Source organism: Triticum aestivum, chromosome 1A (genome assembly GCF_018294505.1).
Source record: "Triticum aestivum cultivar Chinese Spring chromosome 1A, IWGSC CS RefSeq v2.1, whole genome shotgun sequence".
Taxonomy (NCBI): Eukaryota; Viridiplantae; Streptophyta; class Magnoliopsida; order Poales; family Poaceae; genus Triticum; species Triticum aestivum.
In genome coordinates this window covers 361480147-361493142 of record NC_057794.1, presented here as the reverse complement: position 1 = coordinate 361493142, position 12996 = coordinate 361480147, and the positions used below count along the sequence as shown (strand labels likewise).

The following is a 12996-nucleotide window of genomic DNA, read 5'->3' as shown; positions in this document are numbered from 1 at the left end:
GAGAGAGAGAGAGAGAGAGAGCGTGAGGTGATGACAAATGAAGCGGAAGAATTTTAAATTTTCAGTAATCCATTTATTTTCCTTTGATATGTAACATGTTGATTTTCCTTCAAGGAAAAAGGTAGCATGCACGATGGCATTTTTCATGCTCGTTTTTTTGAAAGACATTTTTAATGCTTCGATTGATGGTCCGGACCATACTCTGTTCAAAGTTGAAACACGTCCGGATGGAGCTGACAGATGAATCCTTAATCTCACTACAAGATAATTAACATTGTATTTTTATTTATTTAGTATCATCAATTTGGCACACGAACACTCACAATTCACAAAGCTAGTAGTAGCTAGTTACAATTTCCTCAAAAGACACACACACCTCAGCCGAGAATGAATCAATACATATCGATCGATGAGCAAAAGAATAGGCGCAGTACTACGTACATGGTCAAATAAGAACGCTAAGTGCTACCACGGGTCCACGTCCAATCCAAATGAATCCATCGCCACTCTTCTAAACAAGAAAGATGATCCTTGATGCATGTCGCCATGGATGGACCGATCATACGACTCTGCAGTTGGCCCTGATCTTGCCGCTGCTGCCGGTGAGCGCGCCGATGTAGCCCATCTTGACCATGGCAGCGGCGAAGTCGCTCTGGAAGGTGGCCGGGTCGTTGGCGTAGGAGACCACCTGCACCGCGGTGTTCCCGTCGCTGAGCAGCGCCTGGTCGGAGGCGAGCAGGCCCCGGTTGGACATGACGCCCTTGTAGAACCCTTCGTCGAAGGAGTTGGGGGTGACGGCGTCCATGGGCACCAGCGGCCCCGGCGCAGCGGACGCGCCGCACTGCTGCGCCAGCTGCGCCACGTAGCCGGGGTCCATGGTCGGGTCCTGCGCCGTCGGGGACGGCGTCTGCAGGCGGCTGCTGAAGGAGCTGCAGTGCGAGCCGCCGATGGTGTGCGCGCCGGACAGGGTCACCAGGTCCTTCTGGCTGAGCCCCTTGGAGGCGAAGATCTTGGTGAGCTGGTTCACGTTGGGGGTCGGGGGCGGCAGGTTGCCGCCCGTGTCCTGCGCCCGCGACACGCCCCCGTCCCTCCGCCCCGCGGGCACCTGGTACGCGTTCCCGCCGGTCTGCGTGCGCACACGCAGTCACCATCAGCGATTGACAGACTAAACAACGGCATCGTGTGCGCATGCAGGTGCAGCTAGTAGCGTCATGTGGTGCACAGAAAGAAAAGGAGAAAGGCAGGGGACACAGATGGCAGATCACATAAGCTTTACGTACTCAGATTCTGATAAACCCATATGATCATGTGCTGTGTGGTTTCCTAAAGCGACAGTTTATATACTGTATTAACCACAAAATGCAGCCGATTATATTAAAGCCGGGGCTAATGATGCATGGGTTTGCTTTACGGCACGTACCAGCGCGACGCTGTCCCTGGCAGCGAAGGCGAGGATGTCGGCGCAGGAGACGACGCCGAAGCAGGCCTGCTCCACCCGCGCCTTGATCCGGTCGACCACCTCGAACCCGCGCAGGCTCGTGTTGGGCCCGGCGTCCTTCTCCGCCGTGTTGCCCTTGCTGGAGTCGACCAGCACCGACGCCTCGCAGCCGCCCACGAAGCAGTCGTGGAAGTGGAGCCGGAGGAGGCCCGCCGCGAGGCCCGGGTTGCCGGACACCGCCTTGCTCACCTCCTGCTGCACGATGATCTCCGCCGCCGGGCACGAGCTGTCGTAGAACCCCACCCGCAGCTGCGCGCGCACCCCCGCCGTCGACGCCATGATCAGCACCACGTAGGAGAGTACCACCGCCGCCGCCTGGACCAGGCCCATCGCGCCGCCCCGTCTCATCTGGACCTCCATTGCCGCTTGCTGGTACTCGCTCTGTTGGCACTGACACTCTTTATACACTGGCTTAGTGGCTTAGCTATACTTCTCTGCTAAGGAAGGGGAGAGCTGATGAGTGGAGCGTGTTAAATAGTAGAAGGTTTACGAACGATTAAACATTGGAGGGAAGGGATTAAGGGGAATCTCGACCGATTGGCGGTGCATGTGCGGCCGGAGGAGGAAAAGGGTTGGTAGTGGAAATATGTGGTGGACAGAGTGGGGTCGCGCGCGGCCATGGCTTTTCTGCCATGATTGCTGGCAATGGAAAGGCTGCGAGATCTGCGGCACTCCAATATTTTCACCTGCATGCAGTACTATGTCAAGCCATGGATTCCCCCAGAGCTGCGTATGCACGCCATTTTTGCGAGGAAGATGAAGTGGCGATTGTTGCAGCATCTTGTAATGCCACGGCGGCGTCGTGCATGCAAGAACTGTCATGTCCTGACACTAGAACTAAAAAAAGTTGGCAGATACTACTGCTTGCGTTGTTGTTTGGACGATTTAATTACAGCCAAGACTGAAGTATGACTTGCGTCTCCTTGATAATTCAGCTCTGTCTGAGCTGGTAGTCTTGTTCATCTCCGGAACTGAGATTTGTAGTAGTACGTACTACTATATTTGTGACCAAACCAAGCTTAATCATTGAGGCCTCGTTGCATGTTGGGGGAGTCCGATTGCTCAATCTTAACTATATAACCTGAATGGTCCAATGAGTACCTTTACTCTATTTTAGATTTTAGATGCTGCTGTGTCTTCGTTTTTTCTGCATGTAGCAAACGCCTAAAAGGGGCAGAGGCATCGGATACACACGGCATGCATAGCTAGCAAATCCCGATTCCTGACAGGCAAGCTCCATCCAGTCAGTGTAGAGATGCAAGCAGAAATAGCAAATGCGCCACAGCTAGAACGAATCCAGCAGGGCGCGAATGACTGTCCCTATTTCTTCAAGCTTAACCATGGAACTGAGAAGTTACGACATTGTTGCAGAGCATCTATTGTCTGTAGCAACCTTAGCAGCTAGCTGGCCATGAGTTCTTTGTACCGCATTGTTCGTGAGGTGTCCGTTGCATCGGTCTTTCAATCTATCCCCCTTAATATACAGTTCAGACGAGTGCTAGCGGGCAATCGTTGGGAAGAATGGCTCCGTCTGGTTAGGAGACTGATGAAAGTGCAGCTTTCTCAACAACCCGATGAATTACGCTGGAAGTTGACTAAGTCTGGAGTATTCACGGTTAAATCAATGTATATTGATGTAATTAATTTGAACTCCATTCCTACGTCCAAACATGTGTGGGATGTCAAAGTTCCTTTGAAAATAAAAGTGTTTATGTGGTTTGTCCATAAACAAGTAATTTTAACTAAGGATAACTTGATGAAGCGTAATTGGACAGGACCTACTAGGTGTAGTTTCTGCGATCGGGATGAGACTATTAAACACCTATTTTTTTGATTGCCTGCTGGCCAAGGTACTTTGGCAGACGGTCCACATTGCTTTCAATATCAAACCCCCGACTTCTGTTTATGTGTTCTTTGGGACATGGCTTAATGGGTTTGAGTCTAACGTAGCGAGACATATTCGGGTTGGGGCTTGTGCTTTGTTGTGGACTATCTGGAATTGCAGAAATGATTTGGTCTTTAACAGAATATCATGTATACAATTTTTGCAGGTTTTATTCCGGACTACGGCACTGATTCGTTCGTGGTCGCCACTCACCCAGACGGAGGCCAGGGAGCATTTGGTTACTGGGTCTGTCCGCTGGGAGATGGTAGCTCGGGATATCTTCAACCGGTTTGGATGGCGGTCATGTAATAGGATAGGCATTTAGTGTTCCTATCTACTTTACCCAGCCGATTGTGGCATCTTGATTTGGCTAGTTGTTGTTTCTAGCCTTTTTTGGCTCTGTGTGAGCTTTATCTACTTTTCTACGACCATTGAAACCATGTTGGCACTACTTCATTTTTTAATAAGAGGGCCGTATGCATCGTGATGATGCAGAGGCCGGGGTTTTTCCCCCTTTTCGAAAAAAAAAAGCTGGCCATGAGTTCTTCTTTTCGAAAAGAAGGAAATTTACTACTCTTTCGGCCTCTTTCGGCCTCTGCATGCACCAACTGAATATGCATGCGGCCACATGGTTTCAGACGTGGTGATGCATGCGATCGAATGCAGCAAGATAAGAATGCTATTTAGGCCAAGCGGAGATACTGTATGTTTTAACCAAGAACAAGGAAGTACAGATACAGATCCACAGATTAATCTGCAGTGCACATGCAGTGATGCAGACCGTGCGTGTTTGGTAGATCGGGCTCGGGTCATGACAAGACTTATGTGGACTCTTGCCGTCTGAGTTGGTTTGAGCTCAGGTAACGACGGATCATTCGTCCCGGCATAGACGCAGAGTGTGGATCGAGGGAGCAAGTTCAAAATTTTATAGGAGGGTTCCTCGATCGACATCACATGATAGGTGAATATTCATGTAGAAAAACATAGCTGACTGCGTTAACTGAGTGCGTTGGAAGTGGCGGTCGGTCAGATGCATACATACTCCCGCGCATGGCGAGAAGCAGGAAGGTTGTGGCTCGAGCGAAACGAAAGCAATGTGAACGCTGTTTTTATGCTATAAACCGGGTGATGTCTTGGAATCTTGTGAGTGGTGTAACCTTTGACATGCTGTCATCGATGATCACTCGTCGGCCCCTTTTCTTTCGAACAGAGAAGCATCGGCTTTCCGATTCACGGTGCATAGATTAGGCTTATGACGTAGCCTGCACATGGCAAAAAAGTTGGAAGGCGCGTACCGCGTACGGGTAAGCCGTTGCCCCCAGCCCAAAACGGCTGGCTGCCTAGGAGCAGCGACATATTTTGCTGTCCGAAACCGCAACCCGGAACATGTCTATTCACACGGACAACCGTAGCCATGGGCCATAACAGCAAGCCGGCAAGGAGAGCAAAAGATTTGTCATTTTCATTGATTTGTCATTTTAGAAACTCTGAAGTAATACCCTTGGATTATATCCAGATGGCTAAGAATCTTACGAAAGGGCTATCACGGCTTATGATAGAAATTTATCGAGGGAGATGAGCATGAGGCCCATGTTAGTTGCCATGGCGATAACCCAACCTATGTGATCGGAGATCCCATGAATTAGGATCTGGAAAAACAATCCAACGGTCAACTCGAGAGAGTATCCTTACTAACCCACTTCGTTGAGGATGCAATACTATCATAATCTGTAAGGCATACTAACTTTTGTCTTAATGTGTTCCAAAGTTTGCGTAAGCAAAATGCTATTCTAGAGAGCATTCTTTGAAAGAACACATTTATGTGATCCTGGCAGCTGGTTACAACCTATGAGATTGGGTATCGGTAATATCTAGGAAGCTCACGAGAAGGTAGCGAGTATGACTAATATGCTTCACCCATGGGGTTTAGCCTTCGGCAACCACGCATCAGCTGACAATAGGCGAAACTTCTGCATGCTAAACTAACAATTCAAGGCATACTTCATTGTTCAGTTATGAAGAAATCTAATCTTGTTGCTCTAGTTAGAAGTTCAACTTAACAGTATCCACTATTTTTTGGTAATCAAACATTGTTCGAAACAGTTGACAAACTTATGTGCCTCGAGATCTGGTGGCGGATTATTGGATTATTGATGGGCTTTGGCACATATAAGACAATAAACCCTGGTTAATCTCTAAGGCTCATTTAGGTACATTGCAAGTGGTGGGAAGTTTAGTATCACACTGATAGTGGAGTGAGAGTGAGACCCCTTTATAATGACTGCTCTACGACATGCCATTGGGAGCTTGAGAAGAGGAGTTGTTCATGTGCGCTTCGCCTCCTCCGTTGCCCGCCTCACCTCGTCTATGTGTGCGCTCCACGGGTTGCGAGAATGAGTCATGCCTTATTTTTGCCGGTCAGGAATGGTTAATTAATCTCGGATTAATTAACGAGTTGCTACAATAGTGCCACTATACAAGACGTTAGACCGTGGGCAGTTCGCGGACTCGGTCGTGGGCCTATATAACGAGGCGCTGGCTAGTAGAGTGAACGCTAACTCACTCACTTCCTCATGCACAAACCTAGCTGTCATCTAATGTTCCTCTCTCTGTGCTGTTTCTGACGATCCCATCCCAACGATTGCGTGCACCGTTAGTCGAGCGGCCCATAGTGTTATGGTTGACCTATAAATGAACTACTAGGGTGCCTCTATATCTCGCCTTCAGCGAGTCTGGCTGCTGACTCGCTGAAGGGGCAGGCGAGTTAGGCCGGCCCATGTGCGGGGGAAGCCACGAGCTCTTTTTCCTGTTTTATTCGCGTTTTCTGATTTCTTTTTGTATTTTTATTTATACTTTAAAATATTTTAAATATATATGTTGCCCAAAAAACATTTGAAAAATATTGAACAAGTATTTAAAAACTGTTGAACAAGTATTTGAAATTTTTTCGATCATGTATATAAAAAAATTAACCAAGCGTGTGAAAAAATGTTGAACAGATATTTGAAATATATAGAACAAGTATTTGAAAAATGTTGAAAAAGTATTTGAAAAATATTGATCATTTATATAAAAATTTTAAGCAAGCATTTGAAAAAACATGCTGAACAAGTATTTAAAAATGTTAATCAAGTATTTGAGAAATGTTAAATGCTTATATAAAAATGTTGACCATGTGTTAAAAAATGATGAATTTTTTAATCATGTATATGAAAATTTTAATCAAGTAGTTGAAAAAATGTTGAACAAGTGTTTAAAAAATGTTAATCAAGCATTTGAAAAATGTTAACTGTGTTTATAAAATATGTTGACCATGTATTCAAAAAAATTAATCTTTTTATTTGAAAACTTTTAATCAAGCATTGAAAAAAGTTTAAAATGTATTAAAAATTATTGATCATGTATTGGAAAAATGTAATCGAGCATTTTAAAAATATTGACCTTATATAAAAATTGTTAAATTTGTATATGATAAATGTGAAACGTGTATTAAAAAATATTGTTGACATATACAAAAAATGTGACAGAAAATGAAAGGAACAATGATAACTAAAAAATTAAAACCCAAAAAGAAAACAAATTCGAAAAGAATATGAAAAAAGAAGAAGAAACAAATGCAAAAAAATGAGAAGGAAAAATAATAGATGAAAAAAAAGGAGAAGAAGAAAAAAAAACGAAAAAGACTGGCTCGGGTCGCTTCAAGTAGGTCGCGTCCCTACTACTAACCACTGACGAGAAGTGGGCAGAGCGTCTACCAACCTCGTTGATCTCCTCGGACCACAGATCGAACCCGTGTTCTCCCCCTTTATAATTTCTATTTTCTTTAATCTAAGATGGGTTGGCTGAAGTACTGTACACACTTAATCGAGGGCTCTCTATCGTCTCGGTAAATGCGAGATATAGTCGGTGTGGAACTAATGGTCCAGAATAGACATAGAAAGGTATTGGGCTATGCCAAGTGCGTCACTTTGTATCCAAGCTACTCTTGCTTATGCATCTAGGCTAGACCGGGCCTTGAGCCCTCCTAGCCCTAAACCCTAGAAGAAGGCTTAAAGATAAAACAATAATAATCAAAGACCTAAAATTTAACCAATCTGTCTATCACGATACTCCTTGAGGCCACAAAGGTGCATCTTCATCGATCCTCACCTTCACTGCTGCCCAAGGAATCATCACTGGCTATGATGTCTACCAAACAGGCCAGCTGCAGCGCTACTCTCTCTTCGGTCGCGACAGTGATGGATCTCATTCAGGAAGTACGACGAGAGTGCCGGCATCCAACTGGACGCGTCCATCTCTTACGGGGCTGCACGGTGCAACCCTCGTGTTTTAAACATGTTTTATCATTAAAACAAGCTTTTGTGTATACTTAATTATTTCTAACTGAATTATTGGTAAAACTAGTTTTCTGGAAAAATCCAACTAAAATGTGTTTTGTTAAAACTAGGCGTTAATCCTACTTATCCAAACAACCACTTGACAAGTGGCCCGTGAAAGTCTTTAGCTTGTTTGTTAAGCTTGTTATAAGCATGTTTAACGAGCGGAACCATGACACACTCGTTAAACTTGTGAGTTATAAGCTTTTGGTTCACCGCTAGTGATGGCTTCCCACGGTCGCCTTTTTCTTCTCAACCATTATTGCACGAAGATTGATTTAAATTTTTGGTAGTCGTCTTCTTCGTTGAAGATGACATCGTCTACAATAAATAACCTTTGTCCCTTCGTTCAACGGCGAGATCTTTTTCCCGACGTCAATGATGGTGTTGGAAGATTAAATTTTTTTCTAGGTATGGTTCTTCAGATCTTGCTTCGCCAGATCGGGTTAGGAGGATTGTCCTTGCAATATCTGTCCCGGCTGCTACGTCCTCGACAATAGTGATTGGTACTCTTGGCTCTGGGCGACTTCGACCTGCTTGTTTGGTTTTTTGTCCCTGGAATATTGGTGTTGGCGCTCTTGCCGATGTTGGTTGATTACTTTAACACTACTAGGAAAAGGGCTATAAATAATATAGACACTAATGGCGTACCAGACATGTGGTGCACCACTACTATATAGCAGTGGCGCACCATGGGTTGGTGCGCCATTAGTGTCTTTTTTTCCAAAAATACTAATGACGCGCCACTACTATCATTTTGTTTTTTTTTTACAAAACTACTAATGGCGCACCACAAGCTGGTGCGCCATTAGTAACCAGGGTTACTAATGGCGCATTTATGGGTGGTGCGTCATTAGTAACCTAGGACCAGCTAGATATTTTGAACAGCCACACCTACACACTCACTTTTCCCACTTCATTTTCTCCACCTCCTCCTCCAAGCTTGTCTCGGCTGCCTCCTCCTCCTCACCTCATTTGCACCATAGATTCATCCAAATTAAGTGGTTAAATTACCTTTTTTTTGATAGGTAAGTAAGGGGAAAGCTATCTTTATGTTGTAGATCTACTTTTTTTCTCCCACCAACAAAGTGCACATGCACTTTTTATGGCCTTACTAGATCTATGTATGTTTGTGGTGTTGCATATGTTTGTGGTGTTGCATATATGTTTGTGTTTGCAGGTACCGGTATTTGAAATACGATAGTTGTCAATATTTTGCCGGAATGTTGATTCATTTCCGTTTCGGCGAGAATTTTGGCACTATGCATTCTTTTTTATCATATTTTTAGGGAAAGTCATGCCAAATTTTTTCTTGGTTCTAAAATATCGTTTTGCTCAACCCCGCAGGCGACCATGGTCCGCACGATGACCGAAGGCATCGTGAATAGGTTTTTGAGCTCCGTGAAGGCCGAGATGCTTCAAAAGAACGAGACGGGGATAAGATGTCCGTGTCCAAGATGCAAGCTGAAGAGCCTTATTGCGAACCCGGATTCCGGGCAGGTGCGGGACCACCTGCTCTTGCGTGGTTTCATGGATGGCTATCGGTGGCAAGGTGATGAAGATGACTATGAAGTCGTTCATGGGGGCCGGGCAAGAAATGAGGAAGGGCAGCAAGACAACCACCGCGGCTCGGGCGGGCAAGGAGACGAAGAATCTTCAGGACATGATCACGACGGTGATGCTGTACACAGTCATCATGTAGAAGATGCAGGACATGATGATGAGGAAGATCAAGACGAAGGGCATGATCATGAAGATGAAGATGCCGAAGCAGACGAAGATGGACCATCGATGGGCTGGGTGCAGGACCCTCATATTCAAGAGCTGCTTCTCAAGCAAACGGATAACGCAAGAGCTGCCGCCCGAGAGAAAGCCAACTTGGATCAACTGGAGATAGACGCGGTTTCTCCATTGTATGAAGGATGCAGGCCCGAGGATACCCGCCTGAAAGTAACGCTCATGGCTTTGGAGATGAACGTAAAATACAAAATGACCTACGCATGCTTCGACGAGAACATGTCATTCTGGCATGAACGTCTTCCCAAGGGGAACAAGTGCCCGACCAGTTTCGAGGAGGCGAAGAAAATCGTGTGTCCTCTGGATTTACCATACGTGAAATACCATGTGTGCATGAACAATTGCATTATTTATCGGGACGAGCACGCGGAGTCTACCATATGTCCAGTGTGCGGCGTCACTCGATACAAGAAGAGGAAGAAAGCTCCTCGAAAAGTGGTGTGGTACTTTCCGATCACTCCTCGTCTGCAGCGGTATTTCGCGGACCCTAAGCTAGCAAAGCTCCTACGTTGGCACGAGGATAGGGAGGAGAAAAAGCGAGAAGATGACGGAAATGATCCGGAGGTAAATAAAAAAGACAAAATGTTGAGTCACCCTAAGGAGGCGAGCCAGTGGCAAGCGTTGAACTTTGAACACCCAGAATTTGGGGACGACCCAAGGAACATCGTGCTGGGCGCGAGCACCGATGGAGTCAATCTGTTTGGCAGCCAGAGAAGCACACATAACGCCTGGCATGTGTTTGTGTGGATGTACAACCTACCCCCTGGTTGTGCATGAAGAGGAAGTGCATTCACATGAGTATGCTAACTGAAGGGCCGAAACAACCAGGGAACGACATCAATCTATATCTGGGGCTGCTGAAAGAGGAGATAGACACGCTATGGAAAACGCCAGCCAATACGTGGGACGCTGCAGAATATTTCCCTATGAGAGCCGCACTGCTCACGACGGTGCACGACTATCTCGGTTATGGATATCTCGCGGGGCAGGTGGTCCACGGATTTTCTGGATGCGTCAGGTGCATGGATGACACAACGTATCGCCAGCTAGATAGAGATCCCGGGGCTTTGAAAACCGTGTTCATGGAACATCGAAGGTGGCTTCGCGATGAAGACCCGTGGAGAAAACACAAGGATCGTTCGATGGTGAAACCGAACCCCGAACACGCCCGCGTACGAGGAGCGGCGAGGAAATAGATGAGCTGTTGAAAAATTGGAAAGATTGCCCACTGCCGGGAGAGAAGCAAAAGGCGCCAGAGCCGGGAAAGAAGCGAAAGGCGCCAGAGCCGCTGCTGAAGGTATGGAAAACAAGGTCTGTTTTCTGGGACTTGCCGTACTAGAAGATCCACTGTGTGCCTCACAGCCTTGATGTCATGCATATCACGAAGAACGTGTGCGAGAGTCTGCTTGGTACCCTGCTCAACATGCCAAAGAGGACCAAAGATGGGCCAAAAGCAAGGGCAGACTTGAAATCAATGGGCATCAGGGAAGAGCTTCACGCTAATGATGATGATGATGAGGCGAAGCAGGACACGGAAAGTCATTGCAAAGGAAAAAAGGACAAGAAGACCGGAAATGACTATCCCCCCGCGTACTTCACTCTAAGTCAGGAGGAGATTGAGCAGTTTTTCACCTGCCTCGTAGGAGTAAAACTTCCTTACAGTTACGCGGGAAAGATAAGCAGATACCTAGACCCAGCGAAGCAGAAGTTCAGCGGGATGAAGTCTCACGACTGTCACGTGCTGATGACGTAGATACTTCCAGTTGCAATCCATGGGATCATGGACGTGCACGTCCGTGAAACGCTATTTGGCATATGCAACTTTTTTGACATCATCTCTTGGAAGTCGGTTGGCGTGAGGTAACTTAGAAGGCTACAGGAAGAGATCGTGGTGATACTATGCGAGCTTGAGATGTACTTCCCGCCCGCATTCTTTGACGTTATGGTGCATCTGCTGGTCCATATCGTGGAGGATATCATCCAACTCGGGCCGATGTTCCTGCACACATGATGTCGTTCGAAAGGATGAATGGTATCATCAGAGGATACGTTCACAATATGTCACGTCCAGAGGGAAGCATAGCCAGGGGCTTTCTGACCGAAGAGTGCATCTCCTACTGCATGAATTATCTTGGCATCGAGAACCCTGTTGGTCTGCCCGTCAACAGGCACCTCGGCAGGCTCGCTGGATGGGGTCACCGCGAGGGTCGTCGCGAAATGCATGTCGACTTGGAGGGTCGACTCGCCGACTTTGAAAGAGCAAACCTAATCACGCTACAACACATAGACGTGGTCGATACTTGGGTGGTAGAGCACAAAACCTTTATTGAGAAGACGTACAATGACCGAGGCCAACAAAGGACGGACGGAGATATAATCAAAGAGAACAACTCATGTTTCACGCGTTGGTTCAAGAAGAAGCTTCTGTCGTACCCTTTACATGAGGATTCTTCCGCGGAAGAAAAACTCATATTCGCCTTGTCACAGGGCGCCAAGCACAACCTGATGACCTATGAGGCGTACGATATCAACGGCTACACATTCTACACCGAGGACAAGGACATGAAGAGCGATGGTTATCAGAACTTCGGGGTAACGATGGAATCCTACACCGGTAATGACAATGACAGATACTACGGAAGGATCGAGGAGATCTGGGAGCTGAGCTACGCTGGAGAGAAGGTCCCGATGTTCCGTGTCAGATGGGCCAAGAGCATCATAAAAGAAGACCGGTATTTCACCACCATGGTTATACCCGAAACCAAATCCAAGACCTCGGGCGCAAACATCACCATGAAAAATGAGCCATGGGTACTGGCTTCCCAAGTGGACCAATGCTTCTTCATTATCGACCCGTCAAAGCCCAGTCGTGTTGTCATGAGGAGAGGCAAAAGGAAGATCATCAGAATGGATGGAGTCGCCAATGAGCAAGACTTCGACAAGTACGACGACCCGAAGATGGAACATGACGACGACGATGAAGTGCCATACACCACAAGAAGAAGTAGGACCACCTTACCTAAAGGACGTCCGTTCAATAGAAGAACTCCATTTGCGAAAAAGAAGGGAAAGAAGATTGTGAAAAGATAGCTAACTAAGATCGATTATATTTAAATCGTAGTCTTCATTTCTCGATTGTATTTCATGGACACTTTTTGAACTCATGAATATTTTTAAATTTCATGGGCACTTTTTGATTTCATGAATATTTTTTCAAATTTGATGATATTTTTTCATATTCGATATGAAAAAATATTGAATATTCATGAGGACACTCGATCTCGATCCCCCTCCATTTCGATCGCTATCCCCCTCGCTAGATCCCCCTCGCCGCCGAGCACCCCCCGCACCCTTCCCTGCTCCACCGCCGCCGACGACCCACCGCTTCCTTCCCCCTTCACCGCCGCCGATGACCCACCGCACCCTTCCCCGCTCCACCG

The 12996-nt window shown here is 46.6% G+C and overlaps 1 protein-coding gene and 1 pseudogene across 1 annotated transcript; one reads left to right on the top strand and one right to left on the bottom strand.

Moving 5' to 3' along the window:
• Positions 1–254: 254 nt before the first annotated feature.
• Positions 255–1943, bottom strand: LOC123128978 (peroxidase 5). Its single transcript, XM_044549134.1, has 2 exons — positions 1421–1943; positions 255–1126 (listed from the first exon to the last, which is right to left on the bottom strand). Exons 1-2 carry the CDS (start codon positions 1856–1858, stop codon positions 560–562), a joined length of 1005 nt encoding a protein of 334 aa, XP_044405069.1. The 5' UTR covers positions 1859–1943; the 3' UTR covers positions 255–559.
• A 7775-nt stretch (positions 1944–9718) lies between these two features.
• LOC123128906 (suberization-associated anionic peroxidase 2-like) overlaps positions 9719–12996 on the top strand; it is a 21330-nt pseudogene continuing 18052 nt past the window's right edge.